This window comes from Puntigrus tetrazona, chromosome 11 (genome assembly GCF_018831695.1).
Source record: "Puntigrus tetrazona isolate hp1 chromosome 11, ASM1883169v1, whole genome shotgun sequence".
Classification (NCBI taxonomy): Eukaryota; Metazoa; Chordata; class Actinopteri; order Cypriniformes; family Cyprinidae; genus Puntigrus; species Puntigrus tetrazona.
The window spans coordinates 18,774,112-18,794,433 of record NC_056709.1 but is presented as its reverse complement, the minus strand read 5'-3'; the positions used below and the strand labels follow the sequence as shown (position 1 = coordinate 18,794,433).

At 36.4% G+C, this 20,322-nt stretch overlaps 1 protein-coding gene across 34 annotated transcripts in view; it reads right to left on the bottom strand.

Moving 5' to 3' along the window:
* Positions 1-20,322, bottom strand: part of cadpsa (Ca2+-dependent activator protein for secretion a) — a 91,730-nt gene that overhangs the window by 44,517 nt on the left and 26,891 nt on the right. For all 34 annotated transcript variants that reach the window (XM_043252735.1, XM_043252738.1, XM_043252756.1 and 31 more), the window contains exons 5-12: positions 17,696-17,776; positions 16,809-17,042; positions 14,198-14,319; positions 7,209-7,320; positions 6,362-6,498; positions 4,943-5,009; positions 2,113-2,221; positions 557-769 (exon numbers count right to left, since the gene is read on the bottom strand). In XM_043252735.1, the coding sequence (XP_043108670.1) occupies positions 557-769; positions 2,113-2,221; positions 4,943-5,009; positions 6,362-6,498; positions 7,209-7,320; positions 14,198-14,319; positions 16,809-17,042; positions 17,696-17,776 (1,075 nt within the window). The remainder of the gene's footprint in view (positions 1-556; positions 770-2,112; positions 2,222-4,942; positions 5,010-6,361; positions 6,499-7,208; positions 7,321-14,197; positions 14,320-16,808; positions 17,043-17,695; positions 17,777-20,322) is intronic.

The following is a 20,322-nucleotide window of genomic DNA, read 5'->3' as shown; positions in this document are numbered from 1 at the left end:
AAACAGGCAAAGGAAAAGTGCAAACTAGAAAGTAAATACAAAGATGCAAGTCAAAAGCAAAAGAAAGAAAAAAGAAAGATCGAAGGAACAAGTGGGCAAAATAAGTAATTAAAAAAATAAACCAGTAAGTAAATAAAGAAATAACAAAAGCAAGCAGAAGGATAATACGTTAAAGACTGGATCCAAAGATATCAAAGCAAACAATATGCAATGATGAAATGTATGTGGGATGCAGATGAAAGATTTCTGACACAATCAAACAGTGCGGATGAAAACAGAGTGAGATTTTCCTCCCTTTTTACAACACCAATACAGTAAGTAGTTACTGTTCTCAGGAGGTGAACACTGTTGAGATTACACTTACAGGACATTAATGAGCAGTAGAGTGAAACAGGGTGTAAAAACATCAGTGGTGCACTGTTTAGAACGGGAACTTATTTAGCCGATGTTATAGAAAGATTCTATGCAAGAGTGAGACAGCTACGAAGAGCGTCATTACATGCAGCTCCGGCCCTGTGTGTGTGTGGATCTGTAGAGTCTATGTATTCATACTTACAGAACTGAGAGATGGGAGCATCAAGCTGTGGTGCTGTCCCTCCTTTGGCGTTAAGTTTCTGCACCTGGGTCGGGGGGACGGGTTTGTGGGACTGGCCCGTGGCACGATACATCGCTTGAACCCACAGGATTCGATCTTGCTCATCATCGCTGGCGAAGATCACAGTGTCTCCCTCCTTCACAGCATTGAAGAACGTCCGACCACCATCCAGACCTGCGTTCAACATATTGTTTATCATTTATACATCGCAAGAAAGTGAATCATTCTGTAAATAAAAGTTATTTCTACTTGTTCAGACCATTTCAATGTATATGGAGGCATTATTTAACTAGCAATACCCTCACAGCTTTTTGAATCTTGGCTAAAGTTTATTTATACCTACAAATTTTTATGATATGAAAGTACAGAGAGAAAGAAGGTACGGAATCAGGACATAAAATAGCATGGACGTGAACTTGTGCTTTAGGACCAATGTATACAATGCACAAACATTTTTGCAAACAGACACACGCACATAAATATTAACATACATAACTTAATAGTAATTGTATGATTGCCAAAACAATCATAGAATCTACATCCTGAAATAGAAAGTATTTCGATTACACCAAATATTTGAACTTGACGTTAATGCTAATGCATTATGAAATAAGATGATCTGTGAATATTCAGTCACAGTGGATTTATGAACGGATATTAATCAAGATTACATACGATCATCAAGATATTGGTATCATATTATATTAATGAGTTAATAATAATAATAATAATAATAATAATAATAATAATAATAATAATAACAGTACAGTTGCTACTTTCTTAATCCAAACAAATACTGTAAAAGCATTATTAATATTATCATTATTTGCATGGCAGCCAATGCTTTAACTATTATTGTGGCCTGAATCACAATTTTGGTTATTTCACAAAATATTTTTATAGTGCAATTGATTTAAATGTGCAGACATTGTTTGATACCGCTATAATTGTTTTTTATTTATTCCATTTATGTCACAATATTCAGTATGCAGTGTCTGATTACGCACAGACTATAAATTATTCATTAGACAAATATCAGGCGACACGAAAATAAAACATTCTTCATAAAACATTACCGCGCAGACACTGCGTAACGCAGATGAATATTAAAAAATTTAGATTTTGATCGTGTACAGTGTGCATCATGTTTTATGCAAAGATACAGAAGGTTTCAATGAAAGATAATTGATCTTAACTACTTAATTACTGGTGTTTGTTTAACACTAATAAAATGAGTCACCTATTCTTTGGGAATAAAAGTGCATGGATAGAAGCACATGCCACCTGCTGGTCTAACAGGTACTTCTATCCAGCTTTTTGTGAATGCACAAGAAGTCTGATATATTAACTGGTAAAACAATGCGGTATATTTTACAAAAAATAAATACATTTGGTGCACATCAAATAACTGGAAGCAACTGACATCAGAAGCCATTCAAACTAGAAACAAAACAAGGTGGACAGAACAGGTGAAGACTATAATATTCACTATGACGTCACTGATTGGCTGCAGTGACCTGGCTGAGGGTCGGTGTAATCCACAGTGTATCCGTCCAGCTGGAGAAGTTCAACAGGTTCTGCTTTCTTCTCCCTGTAGCTACACATGGCAAAGGTGTACTGGCTGACCTGGAAAGAATAGTGGCGCATTAAACACACATTGCGAATTGCGCAATTAAGAACTAGAGCGGCAAACTCCCGAGCAGAAATATCTACTTCAGCCTAGTGATAGGGTTCAAACGCGGGGTGGCATCTCAGAGGGAGGCTGTCTTGGTCTCTGACGGTGTAGGGTTGGACTTGTAAGGTTTTGTCCTGCCAATCAAATGGGACTGACAGAAGAGTGTGGGATGACACGCTGTCACTCTAGATGCGAGTCGTGCAGCTAGGTGCCAGTCATACACACATTCTACACACACACACACAGAAGACGCTCTCCGGCCTCATCCACAGCACTGCACCAATCCAGCGCCTCCATCACCTCTGCTGAAAGTGGCAGCCCTCTCTCACTCCGTCTCCGAGTGACATGATAAATTCAATGTCATGTGTGTGACGGGCACTTGGGCTGGCTTCGGGGCCCCAATCTGGCTTGGTGGCACCCAGGTGCCTTCGGGACGCCACCGGGGCACGCGCAATCCCCCCCCCCTCTCCTGCGCTCGCGCACACACACACACACATGCACACACGGCACAGCCTCTCATCACTCCGCTGAAGTTGGGGCCTGTCAGAAGCCGGAGCGGTAGCTGGTGGGGCCATTGACCCGCTGTCAAACCGACAGTTAAAGGATTTTAAATGACTTTGCTTTCTGATTACCCCTGCATGCTTTTGCTCTTTTAAATAACCTTGTTATTGTCCATGCTCTGCAAATTGCATTGTGTATGAAGAGAGCGGGAGAGCGGGCGCAAATCGATCACTAACGCTGGAAGCATAAAGCCGAATGCCAGACACACAACCCGAGCCCCTCCGGGTCACTCGAACGCATTACCATATTCAGATGTGCAAAGGCTGAACGCCTGAGCCAGAGCATCGGAGACGAGATGAGGGGAAAGAGGAAGCGAGCGGAGAGCGTCTGCCCGCTGTTTTGTCACATCGCCTACCGACCGTAAAATAATTAGACTTCAGTTTGAATCATAATGCTGGCCTTATGCTGTCAACTTACTGACAACAAGAGCATTTAGAGGCTCGAAGACACGTTTTGGCCGCTGCAGAATTTGTATGCATGCTTATCAGTGCTCTGTAAAGGATAGAGATGTTAAAATAGATAAAAACTGAGTTAGGCAACAATAAAGAAAGGAAATGGAAGGGTGGAGCCACAGCGAGCTATGTCACCACCTTTTTGCAACACCTTGTTCCAAAGCCGATATCAAACAGGTGACCTAAATGGTCTACATGGTGTGATAATAACCTATGAATAATACAACAGTGAACTCACACCCACCCTGTAATACAAACCCCACATTAAATGCAGGCGCATTTACATAGAATCCTTCAGACTGTCAATCAAATGAAGGACACTCATACTAAATATTTAATTGTATGATTACTGTTTTTCATCAAGGATGCATTAAATTGATGACAGTAAAGACATTTTTAGATCGTACATATTTATACATTTTATACATATTTACATTGCCAATAATAAGTAATCTTCATGAGCAGCAAAGGAGCATATTATATTGACTTCTGATGGATCGTGTGACACTGAAGACTGAAGACATGGACATTAAATTTCACAATACTACCCTTTTTTGTACTGTATTTGTGATCAAATAAATAGTTCACATAGGAGATTATTTATAACATCTTACCGCCTTGTACATTTTTGAACAGTAACGCATCTAAAAATATCAATAGTGTTATTTATAATGTTAATAATGTTAATAACAGGGTCAGTATGCATCATATACATTTAATTTAGTTAATTTTAGAGCTACCTCTGCATGATCTGACCCTCGTAAACAAATGTAATCACATTGCTTTATTCAGGTTAAATAATATGTCTTTAAATAATTAGGCAAATATGCATAATGCAGTTTATGCTCACAAAACATTTTTAGAGCATAGATTTTATCTACATATTGGAGGGTTGTTGGTTTATACTAAATATTGTATTCGGCACACACAACGCGTGCATGTGGTAGAGAACATTTGAAATAAAACATTAAAGATGCTAAGGCATATTCTAGCGTATGTTTATGTTAACATTTACATTTACGTGGATGGCGCAGATGGATGTGTTGATGTTTGTGTGAATACACAGGATTTAACAGAGAAGAAACAACAAAAAGCAGAAGGGAAACGGAACAAACAAACTAACCCTTTGTGTGAAACAAACAAAATAACAAAAAGCACAGACACAAAAAGCGCATTCTGGCGTATTTTCTTACCCACACTGACATTCGAAAACACAAACGGGGCATCGTGTAATGTTTTTCGCTTGCATGCACACAAGCACACAGACACACATGCACGCAAACACTAAGGTAAATAAATAATGTCAGTGTATTGACTGTTGTTTGTCACTTGCTGTAGCCGTAGCTGCGAGCGACTGGTGGGCGTGTGATGTGGGCTCTTTTAGCTGCGAGTGCTGGTCCTTTACTCTGTCAAGCCGCCTGTCAACTTTTAGCTCTCAGACATGTTACAACCCGCCACAGAGGAGCTGACTGAACAGCAAACAATTGAGACAGAAATAAAAAAAAGGCTCCATCGAAGTACCTGACACAGCGCTCGATCAGAGAGTCGGGAATCTAGTCTACTTCACTGGAGCAGTTTTGACACGTACAACGGAAATGCACAGCATTTGATTAAAAAAAAATATGAATCAAAAGGGGAGGAAGGAAAAAAAGCACATACCTGCACCAAGACGAAGAATCTCTTCTTCCATCTTTTCCACAGGTTTTTCCCAATGGCCCACAGGTATCTGTGAAAAGACGCAGAGCGGGTGTTGCATCATAGTGTCAAGATATAGCTTGCTGGATGTGTTCCTCTTAATTTGGGTGATAATGGGCCACTGTTGCCTTTCTCTCTGAATAATTTTGAATTGGTAAATTACGGGGATACGTTTTAAAACACGGGACATACAGTAATATGTCCCTTCACAAAAAAGTGACAAAAATGCACATTCATATGCTAAAAGCAGACAAAATGGGTGGCTTATTATTTGAAGATGAGATATTTATTTCCTTTCCAAATAAAATGAGAGGAAAATTGTTTTTAAAAATTCTACAGCTACAAAATCCTACAGCTACAGCTTAAAATTAGTTTTCTCACAAAATGTTTCCTTAAATTCAACACACCTCGTTTCCAAACAGCTTTACATATCATTGTGGACAATCAGGCAGAGATTTGCTACAGCCTGTTGCACATATCACTTGAACTAATATTAAAAATACTACATAATACTAAATTGCTACATAATGCTAATTCATAGATGATGACATGAGTATTCTCTAAGAAAGTAAAGCGAGCTTTAATTCAAGCTGAGGATAGTTTGGCTTTTCGGGTGTAGGTTTAGTGGCCCCTAATGGCGAAAATATTAAACTGCACTAAAGGCAAAGGCACTTAACATGGGATCGGATGATTTGATTTATCATTTTCGCGTAATATTTCATTTGGATACTGTGATATATTTTATTTATTTATTGATGAATACAAAAAAACAAACCAAAAAAAACCAACCCTGAATTTATTCAAAGTAGAAATATTTTTAACAATATGCACTTCAAATCATTCAAACATTTGGGGTCAGAAATGATTGGAGTATATTTAAATATAAAACAGTTATTTTAAATTGTAATGATATATTACAATATCAATTTTTAAAGCTGCTTCTTTTGTAATGTCGTAATACCCCACTGGCAAATTGTTTGCATTATTTGTTTTCTACATTTATGCTTAAAAACAAGAAAAAATACATTTGATAGTTTAGTAATGCATTTACGTGATCATTTTATTATGTTTATTCATGTCTTATACTCTTTATGAAAACCTTATGGAAAGATCTCATAGTCAGTCTCATGCTTCCGTTGTTAATGATTTACTACTGTATCCACTAGGTGGAGCCAAAAGATCACAAAAATGGTGAGGCCACACGTTCATTGGACCAGAAAGTCCGATTTATAACTCCTGCCTTTCAGTGTTAGTGCATGTTTAATCTAATCAGCAACTGTTAATTTTTGGGTAAGTGTAGAAAGTGTCCATTCCGGCAGATTCAGCAAACCTTAACAAATTAAAAGCAAAATCAGAAATAAAAAATCTGAGGATATCACTTACCCACAGTGCTTCATGTTCTGTGGTTTGTCCATACGGACAGCCAATTTGATCTTCAGGTCATCCGGGCAACCTTTGGCAACAGTCATTTTATGGAGCTCACATTGTTTGGGACTATTGGGTGTTGGATGCAATACAACCTGGAATCACATTATAAACATTTAAAATACTTAATTTTAAAATGTTAAAATGTAGTGTGAGACCACACTGATTATTAATAATAATAATAATAATAATATCTTTTTTGAGTAAATAAAAGTTTTGACATATATAAAATTGTGTATGTGTGTCTTATGTAAAAACAGAATGTACATTTATCAATTCTGCGCTATTGCTAAGCTCATTTTCATTAGTGGTCATACAGTATATATTGCATAGCTAGCTCAAATATGGGAAAGGGGAAAAAAAAAGTGGGACACTGCAGCTTTCCAGCAAAATCCATTCCCACCAGTGTTCTGATTCATCGCACATCGGATCCCATTACTTTCTCTATCTCTCACTTCACTTTGAAGTCATCTATTTGCATAAGAGCCGACATCAGCACCTTATCTTTCTGTTTTTATATCAGTGCAGGCTTATTGTTTAGAGAGAATGAGTGATAGAGAGGGAGAGATAGAGAGAGTGGAACAGAGAGACTGTATGCCTCATTGACTCAGCACTGGATCAAATCCATTAGAACAGCTACAGGCACGCAGGGGGGCTGCTCATTTTGGAGAGCTTAGCAAAACCATTTTAGTGCCGATCACCTCCTGATGGCAGAGCTAAGCTCAGATCAGTGCTGACTGCTTAAAGAGCTGTGTGAGTATGGGCTAAAGTGAGCTGTGATGGGTTCAGTGTGTGTGTGTCTGACCCGTCCCAGCTCTTTGTCCTCCAGTGCCAGCACTCCTGTGCTCTCAGTGAAGAGTTTCACCTTTACTGCTGGAAGTGGATGAGTGGTCGTGAAGTCTCCTTGAGTACCCCATCTAAATGAGAGAGAGGGAGAGATAAATCAGCACTTTTTTAAATGTTCTTTTAAATAGCGGTGTAAAAGTGCATAAATATTATTTATTATTATTATTTGTATTACAAATTGCATGAATGCATTTAATGATCAACTGTACTGTAATATATAATATAAAAACTTATAATATAAAAACAACACCAGTATGTTACAGAGATGGCTCAGATCACACACTCACGATATGCAAACCTGTAATTCCTATTCAACTATTTAAAGGGATAGTTCACCCAAAAATGAAAATTACAGATTGATTGAAATATTTGACTACAGTAAAAACTGTTCTCCAGTTGTTTTTAATTCAAAAGTCTGGAGTGCTTATTCGTTTATTAATTTACTTATTTATGAATTCCATTGTAATTTTTTTATTGTGCAAGATTAACAAAAACAGTCTTTATATCTGTATATACTGGAGGGAAAGTTATATATATATATATATATATATATATATATATATATATATATATATATATATATATATGTGTGTGTGAAAAAATCTACACAAAAGCATCCTCCATAAAGTAAAGAACAAAGCTGGAATCCAACTTTGCTGCTTATATTATAAATTACATTTTGTAGCCTGGTATTTCAGTCACACACTGTAGGAGACATAGTATTGAATCTGGTCTGAATCTACCGTTATATGTACCTTTAATAAAATGGCAAAAATCTAATAACAACCTAAACATTTTAAAAGCTTGTCTACACATATAAATACGTTTAAATGGACTATGCACTCTTTTGCTTTGCGAAGACGGGCTGAATCAACAGGACCATAATTGCAGCTTTGTTGGCTTGTCTGTCAATACACTATGTGTGTGCATCTGTATGTGTGCACATGAAAGTATTTGTGACGCATGTGCACGCCTGTGTGAGCGTGTGTGTGTGTGTATGTTGTGATCCCTTGAGTTGAGGGGGGCAATCATCTGGCCACAGTGCACAGGGGGAACAGAGCGCAGTAAACGGGTCTCCATGGCAACCCCCTCTGAGCCTGGCTCCCTCTAGAATGCCTGGGGTGAGGCTGAGGGTGCATGGACGCCGTGTCTTCATGTATGTTTGTGTATGTGTGTTTGCTGTGTCGGTGTATAGAGCAGTTCAACCTTCCTTCACATCAATGTCTCAGGGGAGATGCCTGATGCGTATTTGGCTCATGGCGTTCAAACACTCTTTGGAAGAAACAATAAGTGCTGTTAGCAAGCACGCCATCAATACAGGATCATAAAAAGCGGGTTTTGCTAGGACTTGCTGTGTATTTGAAGGCTACAGCGAATGGGCACAGCATGTGAACTGTGAACTGCTGTTTAGTATCAGCAACTGCCTGTGGCACAGAAGATGTTATATATTCCTTTTCGATTTATGTTCCTGATCTATCTATGTACTTAATCTACTAAAGATTTGTGCCAGTCAGATTTGCTGTTTTTTTTTGTCTTAATATATATAAGTAATAACATAATATTTGATCATTTTTAGCTTTAGTTTAGGTTTTGGTTTCAGCTAGGCAGAGCTGATAAAACATGAATGTCCTCAAAAACTATCTGGCATCAGATTTTCTGCCTGGAACAGAACAGCTGTCTGATGACACTGATATGACCACAAGCTGTGTGTGTATGCGTGTGTGACAAAAAATCTTGTTCTGCCACAGTGTGCAGAATGCTATTAATGTGCATTAGTTTTCTTACATTTCACATACGCTTCCTCTCATTTGCTCAATGAGTCATCTTCATGTGACCATTTGCACGCAGAAGAACTGTGCTACTGCGTTTACATTAGAGACATGTCTTTATGTCTGGCACGTATTTTAAACAGGTTACAGTGCTCAAGGCCTGACATTATCATTTAATAATTACAAAGTCTCACTGTTACTGGGATACCATTTCAATTCTAACAGGTCCAAGAAGAATGTGAGTAAATCATGAGTATGTTCTGTTGAAATAGGTTTTATGATTGGAGTTTTATGATCTGGCTGCATGGGTCTCATTTTAAAGTTTTAATATCTCAGCCATACCAGTGGATAAAACGCAACTAAAAATCTTATTACACAACTAACAATACTTGTTTTTCAGACAATGCATACATTTAAGCTTCTTTCTTTTAAACAAGAATAAAAAAAAACTTAACCTGCTTACAATATGCATTTTCAAACTAAATACTCAAATGTCAGTGTTTGCAGAGAGTGAGCCATATATTTGTATTAATTTACATGTTAATGAAATACACTCTCTCTGAGCCTAGTGCTGTTAGTATTAATAGTGCCAGAGGGTGGCAGTAAAAGAGCTTAGATTTCTATATACACTGCATCAATATTTCATCATGCTTAATTTGAATGAGTCAAAGCACCACTTGATTCCTCACATTTGAGTTTCAACCAAACTGTACACACATAGCAAAATCTGCCCCTGTCTCCTGAGGTGATAACAGGGTCATTCCATGTCAACTCAAAAAGTGGTCTCCAGATAAAATTTTTGATTTTGCTCATATTTATGCTGAAGAAAGATAAGCATGTATAGTAATGAAAGCCACAGATGAACGCTTACGGAGTAGTCCAATATTTTATAGAGATGGGTGGGGGATGGGGGCCTGCATTAAAAGTGACCAACATTTGGTTTGAAAATGTATATTATTGAACAGTCTGAATATGAGGCCTCATATTTCTGGGACTGAATGACACAGGGCCTTGAAAATAAAGATTCCAAAAGAAAACTTTATTAAGAACTATAATGTAAAATAATGTTGCAATATGTTTAACATTATGTGAGTTATAGACTTAATGCTACCGCCTTAAGTTTAATTTTATCCCCCGTAATTTGGCTCTGAATATCAGGTGAAAATTGACTTTTTGACCCCCTCTACAAAATAGTGGATTACTTAGTGTGTGTGTGTGTATATATATATATATATATATATATATATATATATATATATATATATATATATATATATATATATTAGATGAACCCACATCATTTATTATTTTGCCTTTCATTAATATGTTTATCTTTTTTTTTTTAAATAAATATCGTCAAAATCAAGTATTTAACACAGGGACCTCTGATTGAGTTGACACGGAATGACCCAACAGAAAATCAATATCAAAGTTAATGTTGAACTGCTGGGCAACAAACAAAACCAAACAGAAGGATGCAGCAAGCAACATTGAGCATATTTATTTCTTTATTCTAAGCTGTCTATTGCTAATGGAGTGGGATTTGGAAATCCTTAATACAATATAACAGGCATTAGTATTTAGTGTTAATGACAAATACAGCCTGAACGTAAACACTAATACCACACAAAATGTTTATCCCGCTAAATGTGATCAGTGGTTAGCTGTATTTAAAACCCAAAACGTGTTGTACAGAAACTCTGATCTACATTACTGATCTACATTATAACAGACTGTTAAAAAAAAAAAAAAAAAAAAAAAAAAAGCACAAAGTGCACACACACACAGAGTAAAACACTTCTCAGCAAAGCTCTCTGAGTTACATAATCCACAGCGCCTAGAGCAACACTTCAGTGACACAATATAGCAGAAACAGGACCACAAATAAGTATAAATAATTTAATAAATCACAAATAGGACCACTTCCTTCTTTAAAAAATGTCTGTGTTCAAAGCCCATATCAATGAATGTGTACTTAAATGCAAAGTTATTAATAAACAAAATATATTTGACATTTGTGACACAACCTAACCATGCTAGCATATGCATGATCTGGTGGACAGATGACAGATGAATCTGGATTGTGAGTTTGATTGGGCAGATATTCATAGCGTTTTTCGTTTGCTTCTCCCGCACGCAATTCGCGCCACAAGTTTCTTGCGAGACAATAAATTAGTCTAACAAAACACTGAAATATAAGGGCACAGTCACATATATTCACATTATCTCCACAAATACCAATTAAATCGAATAACTGTGTCGTTGTGTGAGGACATGCAAAACTGTAACGTTAAGTTAAACTCAACGGGTCTCAACAAACTACTAAGATATAGCACCTAAATACAACATTGGCATTACTAAAGATTGTAAAGAACAAAAACTAAATCCTAAACTTAATTTTTTTTTACCTCAGAAGCGTTAAACTAATCCTTCTCCGGAAACTGAACGAAGTAATCTGTGTATTAATGGCGTTTGCTTTTCACGCACGAGATTCGCGCCACAAGGATCTTACACCCACAATGCAATGCGCCATTAAAAATTACGGGAAAACACCTGTAAACTAAAAAACACGGAAAATTCTTTCAGTTAAAAACAGAAGTTTTTACTGTGTTTTTACGGATTTTTTTCTTTTGCAGTGCAGTTAATTGCACTATGCACAATTATATGGTTAGCAGTAATTAGTAATGTCCAATCCCCCAACCCCTGTCTGTGACCCTTTTATGACAAATCTGCCACCCATTTCTGTGTCAGCTAAGAGCATTTAAAGTCAAATATTCTGCCTGCCTAGAACAAATGCAGAGCCTGATACATGACCTACCGACAACAACCCTTTAATTTTCTTTCCCTTACGTTTTTATGCAAGTCTGGTTAAACAGCATCCAGTCACTAAAAACTGCTGCCAGAAAAGCAATCTGAACACTCAAATTCAAGCATTGATTCAATGTGACTCAAATGCAAAAAAAATAGTTTAAAATGGCTTAACCACTCCCCTTTAATGTTTCATAAAACAGCAGTTATGAAAGCAAAAGCCACTGAAAGACAGGTCTTTGTAGCCCCTTTCCAGCCCCTGAGCAGACCTGGAGGCTTACAACAGCAGCCTTACTTTCCCTGGTTTCCCCCTGTTGTTGTTTTTTTTCTTCTACTGCCTTTTATTCTCACTCAAATCCTCACAAGCACACACATGTGCTTTAATTAAAGAGATGTGTTAAGATCACTCCCCATAGTTTTAAGGTGTCTGATCAAACAGCTACAGAACGCATGTCCCTCAGCAGTTTCCCATCATTCTTTTGCTTTCCGAGACTCCCTCTCATCTATCCTCACGCGGCTCTACCCCTGAGACCCAGCAGGCTTTTAGCATTACAGCAAGCTCTGGAGAAATGTGCGGCAAATGTGTGCGTGAATGTGAGAGCTTGTTGAGCTGAGCAACTGAGTATATTTAGTGAAAAGAGAGAGCTTTTTTGTTTTTGTGTGTGTGTGTGTGTGTGTGTGTGTGCACTATGCAATTTTTTTCTGTCTTTTACAATTGTTGCTTGTCAGACTGTATGATGTGACCTCAGTGAAAAGTGGGCAAAAGCCAAGGCTCATCAATTGTCTTGTATGTCAGGCCATGCACTGCGCATCTTTGCAGACTGTGGTCATGACTGACAGCGTTGACTAGGCACTTTACATCATCAATCTCTCATTGTCACATACTGACATTCTCATTTACACACAAAATTTTGGCTAATATGTATGGCAGAAAACCAATCAAGCCTCTATATGCTAATGTTTGATATGTTTCCTTTGAAAAAAAAGAATAGAAGTTACTAAAAGACATTTTGGGTTATGGGTATTAAGTTTTCTGCCTTAGAGTTGAGATGATATGTTGTGAGAAATGTGTGAAGACGCACTGCTTGCTGCAAGACAAAGTCAGAATTACAAAATAGTCACATTGTGAGATTAAAAAAAAGAAAAAAAATTAGTCGCGATTGTGTAACAAAATCAGTTATTAGAAAATGAGTGCCAATTGTGAGATGTTTAAAACCGCAAATCACTTAAAATCATAAAATCAGTTATGAGAACCATAATTGAAGGGTAAAATGTTGTCATTATTGGTAAAGTCACATTTTGATGTACAATGTAAAGTGAGAAAAAGTAAAAAAAGAGAGATCTAAAGTCACATTACGAGTTAAAACTGGAAAATCTTACTGTAAACTAATGTCACATTGCAAAACAAAGTTATTAGAAAATCTCAATTGTGAGATATTGTCAGATTAAAAGATATAAAGTGAGATAGCAGTCAGTCATGTGAAATAATTTACAACTGTGTACAAAAACCAAAAATTAAACTGAGATATAAAGTTAAACTGTACAAAATGCAAGCTCAGTTCTAAAAAAACGTTTGCAATTGCAAGATATAAAAAAGTCAGTAGTAACAGGTTTTTCACAGTTAACTGCTCGTGTTCCAGAGTAAACTCAAGGTCATTTTGCAGCAAGATGATCATTTAAAGGGAACCTTTATTAATAAGAGACATTGTTCTACGAGAAAATAAATAATTTACAATTCCAGAAATGTGACAGAAATTAGTGTTAGTGTGAGTGTAAGCTGACCAAATGAGTGGGTGAAGAATGTTCTGTGTGAGATTGGTGTGTGTGATATTTCCTCCCTCTCTTACACTCTAATCAGTTTCCTCACACACAAACAAATATGATAAATCTAGTTGAGTAATGTGATCAGCGTAAGGTTTTCGCAAGTGTTGATTACATGCCCAGAATTGTTACTTCATCATGAAGAGTTACATCTCGGCACAAACAGAATGGGCCTACTGTGTACGCAATAATAAGATCAACTGATCATGTAATGAGCTAAATACACACACACACACACAGTTTCAGCAAACAGCATTTGATGGGATTTGAGATTAAGTTCCTTCAGCTCTGAACAATTCAGTGGGAATGTGTCTGTACGCATGAAGACAAGTAATCAAACCTCAACAGGTTTGTGTAGGTTAGTGTACATAGACTGATTTAATTAGTCTGCAAGAGAATCATTTACTCTTCTCAGAGCTCTTCTCAAAGAAATAATACTGTTTATAAAGTTTCTGAGTGCTTGAACTTTTGCTGAGAAGCGAAGCTGGATTCAATATAATGCTGATGTAAAGACTAGACATGTTTGACTAGAAATTTCTTTGAGACCTACGTTGGTTTGGAGGCCTCCGCTTGGTCGGTCTGAAGTTTTTGTCCACCTTCCACCTCCATGGTGCAGTAAACAATCCGGTTTGGCGCTAAAGACTTTAGACCCTGTACCTCCATAATCACCACCTGTGGAAAAAATAAGATGTAATCTAGAGAGACAACTCAATTGTGTAAAACGTAACACCAGAACCAATTTCAAGAAGTAAAAGAGACTATATCTCTTCTGCAAATAAATTAACACTGCAAAAATAAAACATTATTTTAAAGTTGTGTGAAATATTGTCCAATGATGCATAAATTAGTACTGTCAAACAATTAATCGTTGAAAAGTTGTTTTTTTCCGTAATATATGTAAATACAAACACATGCAGGAATATATATATATATATATATATATATATATATATATATATATATATATATATATATATATATATTTTTTTTTTTTTTTTTTTTTCCTGCATGTGTTTGTAATGCTTGTAAATAACCTGAAAACCTGCATAAATTAACCAAAATGCTAGAAAGGGACATATTTACAGACAAAACTGAAAGCATCAACAACAAAAAAGATCTTTTGAGTCAAATCTATTTAGTGAAGTAGTTCATCCAGTTCACCATTCCGGCTAACTCATGTATGAATCAGACTGATTTAGTTAACAGCCCACTGGTTGATTATCACTGAAATTTCATTTTCTTTAATATTCCTATTACATTTTTATGATGCTTTTACATATTTTTGAAGCTTGAAAGCTCTAGGCTTCAATTGTTATAATTGCATGATGGGCAAACACATTATTCTGTATTCTCAATTTATTTTCCTTGGAAGAAAGTAATTTCAAAAGAATGTCATTCTGGTTTGAAACAGCATTAGGGTGAATCCATAATTACAGACTTTACATTTTTTGATGTGAACTGATCCTGTGACGTGAGATAAGTTAGGAGCACTTCCAAACCCGCACACAGCTGGACAGAGGATGTGAGATGTGTCAGATAAAGCAGTCATCACAAAGGTATCAGGGAAAAGGGAACGGGTTGTTAACACACAACATACGTCACATGGTTTTATTGCCCCCTTCTTCAGGGAATATCTCCTCTCAGATAATGTCACTTGATTAAAGCTAGCTTTATAGCAGGCTGTCAGTGCCACTCAGGGTTTTCTGGTTTGTGCTAAGACTTGTCTAAACACACACGCGCACACACACACACACACACACACACACACACACACACACACACACACACACTCAGACTTATCTGCTACTCACATATTCAGAATTCTCTTGCCCTCTTTAAAACCTGCATGATGAACATAAGGTGACATTTTCAATTTGTCGCTTTCTGCAAATCAAAGACCAATATATTGCTAATGCAGCAACATGGCCTGTGATATTTGACGATGATATGCAACATGTTGTAATGAGATATTCAAAGCAAGGGCTGTGCAAATTCAATTTTCACCCGATAAAAGGAAGTACAGAAATCCTACGTCAAGACAGTGATGAATGTCAAGACCATCGCAGATTCAATTATTTCATCAGGACATTGCTGTGTGCTGATGATCAGATCAATTCCTATCAAATCACAAGCTACAATAAGATGGTGGTGAAAAGGAAAAGGGGCGATGTTGTGTTCGCATTTGTTTCGTGTGCTCATAGAAATTCTCGTTTTTTAAGTGTAGGCAATGTGGTAATCTGGAAAGCTTAGTGTTATAAAAAAAGATCTGAAGCAAAGCCAAAAATACCAGTTAAGACAAATTTGTGTGAGAATTCAAAAGGCAATGTTTGATGCATTATTATTCAGAAAACTGAAACTGCACAGGGTCGAAGCTGCTACTTTTGAGTTATGAGCCAAGATCTTTAACCACTAGGTATAAATGTTCAACACTGATCTTTCATACAGACTGTATTTTACTCTTATACTCTATTGATTTGGGTAATTTAGTGGTTCATAGGCATACTTAGCTCATTTAGCTCATGTATGAATCAAATGTCTATGTTTTAAAAAAAAAAAAAAATAATTAAAGAAAATTACTTAATTACATAAATTTGTTTTTCTCAGCGGTTCTTTGAGAAATCTAACAATATCTCAATGGGAAAATTTGAATATCTCTAAGCATATTATTTCTCTTTCTCTTTATTTTGTCCTTTTTTTAATTTGCCTGAACAATCCATCTTATTTTTCCTGCAAGAGCAGGCACTGCCATTTGTAAATTTAATGTTTCCAGTGTCATCCACTTTCAGCTATTTTTAGACATACATAACAGCTTGTTTTGCTTGATATTGCAAACTGGTGTGTCTTACAATATTATTTGAAAGCATTCTCTTAATTATGAACATACTGGCTTGTAGTGCAAACAGTATTGCCGTTTACTGCACTTTGCTATTTTTCTTGTTAATTAACGGCTAATGAACCGGAAATCTCGCACAGTCACGGAATTCACATTCACTTCCATATTGAGAAATAAAGTTGGTAGCTATATTTAAATTAGGATTTAAAAAAAAAGTAGCCAGCGAGAAGAGTTTGATCCCAGAGAATAAGAATCCAGTTCAAATAGTGTTTTGTCATCGGGTTATAAAAATGCTTGACACTGTAAAACACTGAGCAAGAAGAAGTACCTCCAGAGTGAAAGACAAAACTACGTCAGACTTGGAGAGCTGATTCTCGTCCTCTTGGCCCATGTCAATGATGGAAGTGTTATGGCCTCTCTTGAGCTTTTGCAGTTTAAACTCTCCTCCTTTAGACACCGGCATACTCTCCAAATTGGCCATCAGCAGGTTCACTGATGACTTCAGCTCCTCAATGTACATGGCCTCCATGTCCCTGGACACAAACTTGGGGAACCTGCCAGCCTATTCAAGGTATTAAGAAAAGCAAATCAATTTTGACCAAGTGGGACAAAACTAGACTACAATAGGCTCCTCTATAAGATTTAAAAGTACAGTATGCAATAGCTTCACAGTGCCCTCTAAAAGTTTAGAAAAGTGGGGTTTTGATCAATATTGGCATGAATCCTTTTTCATTTGTGATAATTTTGCACCGATTTTGCAACACAAACTATGAAAACATTTTATTACATTAACAGTTTATAGATAGAAAATACATTTTCGATTCATCAAAATATCCATAATTAGCAGCTATTACAGCTCTGCATAATGCAGGCATCCGAGCTGTCTATGTATTCTGATATTGACTTGATATTATACTCCAAGCCTCCTGAAAAATTGGTCCAAAAATGATACACACTAGTTGGACACTTCTCACTCACATAATGGTCAAGTTTCTCCCACAGCAGCTCAATTGTGATATGTATATATTGCCATTATTATGTAATCAAAATAATTATCACTGCTGGTCTTCAATGATAATGTCAAGTTACTTTAATGTACAGTATTTGCACCAAACAAAATGATAAGGATATATGCTGATATCATTCAAAACCACACTTTTCCAGGGGTGTTTCCAAACATTTGGAGGGCAGTGTATTTGAGATCAGAACACTTACTTTGGTGAATTGATCAGCCATTTGGAGCCGTCCATCCAGCTCTCTTCTGATCTGGGCAGCCTGTTCATCAGGATTATCCAACTGTAAGAGACACACATTTTAATGCACATACAACAATAACTTCCAGTAACTTCTCCTCCCTGTAACAGGATCAACCATATCTGACCTTAAACACTACAATAAACAAAGCCAGAATATATTGGTTTAACAGAAAAGGTCATCGTCAATAGTCACATTCACTGTGTGTACATGAAGAACAGTTTATTGAACGTTCATAAAAGGGCATTTAGATCGGAGCTGAACGCAGCTGTAATTTCAAAGAAGTATATATGAATAAAAACACACTAATGTTCAAAAAAAAATCAAAGCACATTTATTCATATGATAACAAGTGATAAAATGAAAATATAATTTAATCTTTTGATTTATGTTTTAATCATAAATCATTACATTTTGGTAGACGTAGCATACCAACCATGCCAAATAAACCTCAAGCAAACTCTTGAATATTTAAAGACTGCACGTCACTTTCTGCAAGCCTTCATCCAAAACAAGCACGGCTCGGGACTGCTATTAGATTAGAGGCCAAAGTCCATCAGCTATTTGTCATTATGTCACTCAGATCACTTAAGAAGGCAACTTATGAATCATTTAAAAATTGAAGAATGAATTTCTGATCCTGGCACTAATATAAAACAAGACTGATGTAGGCTTATGTCACAAACGATTTGTAATTTCTGTCCAGTGAAAAGTCCAAAAAGTGAGTCCAATCAAAGTCCACGGCATGTTGTTTTGAACTGTTGTTGCCTGGTCTGTGCATATTTCTTTTCCAAATCAGACACAAAACAACTTTTTTTTTACTGGAGAAAGCAATATTACGGACAGAGAACTTGGGTCACACTTAAATGGCCCTAATACCTGTGTACTTACATAGCAAGTAGATGAACTACATGCATAGTATGTAACTAGTACATAGTATCTACGGCTGTAATATTTCTGTAAATACACACATGTAACAACCCTCAGAATACGTGTAAGTACAAATGTGCAACATTGGTAACAACACTTTTTTCACTTCACTACTCAGTAATCGTGTAACAGGAATTATATTATACATTATGTAGCAACAGTACGTATAGGAGTAATTGGAACAATTTGATCCAAGGGGTAGACATGGAAATGGAAATTGGATCTAGAGTTGGTGCACCACTGTAATACAGTACTTACATGTAACCGTTAGTTACTATGTAAGTTCAGAAGTATTAGGGTATTACAGTAAATGTACATTTATTTGGAGAACTTTTCCTTTTAGCTAACAATGAACTCTCCAAGCCAGAAAAATCACCCTTGCTAAGAATAGTACAGACCTCAGTATTTCTTTAATTAGCTATTTTTGCACTGCCATCATTCAATGCCCTGCCTAATAATGAAACTATAAGCTGGCAGCCTGAATGTTTAACAATCTTATAATAAGTCAAACAGCATGTCACTTTTCATCCTACAAACTTATCAGTTTATGATTTCATTCCAAGAAAAACAACACCAAGGGAGGCATCTTTACATATTAAATACCCAGTATGTTCTATACTAAAGGGTTCTGAACTAACGGTGAGTTCAGAGCCTTACGGGGGAAGAATTGGCCAGTCAGTTGCATGGTTGTTTGGAGGACCATCTGGACAGGCTGTGGCCATGGTGTCCCCGTTCCTGACTCCAGCTGGGCTAAATTCAGTACTCAAATAGCTACAAACACCTACACTCTTCCGTGAGGATTCCTACATGCGAAACGAACGCGCACACACCAATGCACTTGCAAAATACACACTGTTCACACAGAACAATGAGCACATATAACTGTGCAGGCATACACAATTAAAACACATGCTCACATCACACACGCACGAATTCATTGTACAAGTTCTGCCCCACACATACGGTATATGAGCACACACTGACATGCATGATGCCAATGTGTGGGTGTTTTCATAATGAAATGCTTAATATTACCGCATAATAACAGGACGGGAGACACAGATTAAGGCTCAACCCCATCCAAGATCAAAAATACTTTCCACAGTGAATACACCTGCGCCTGGCATTTTAAGTTTCATTAGTTGTGTTGTTGCAAACCTGATTTTCTATTATTTCTTCATGCAAGAAATATTTTAAAAGTATATAATATAATATAATATAATATAATATAATATAATATAATATAATATAATAAAAAACATAATATTATGAAACAGTATTTCAATTTAAAATAAATGTTTTCAGTTTTAATACATTTAAGTGCAATTTATTATTGTGAAGGCAAATTTTCAGAAGCCATTACTCCTGTCTTTAGTATCACACAATCCTCATTTTACATTTTGATGTAATTTGCTGATTAAAAGTGTTCATTCCATAAAAAAAAAACCCACAAAACTTAAAAAGCAGTGCATTTGCTAGTTGCAAGTTGCTAAATCTAAAACACTAGTCTGACTGCTTGCACACAAAGCAACTTTGATCACTGGCAACATTAGCAACATTAACTTTTTAGTTGTAGCTCCATTAATATTAAGAAAATGTACTTATGAAAAAACACTTAATGAATGCAACATTTATTATAAAATACATTCCATTACAAT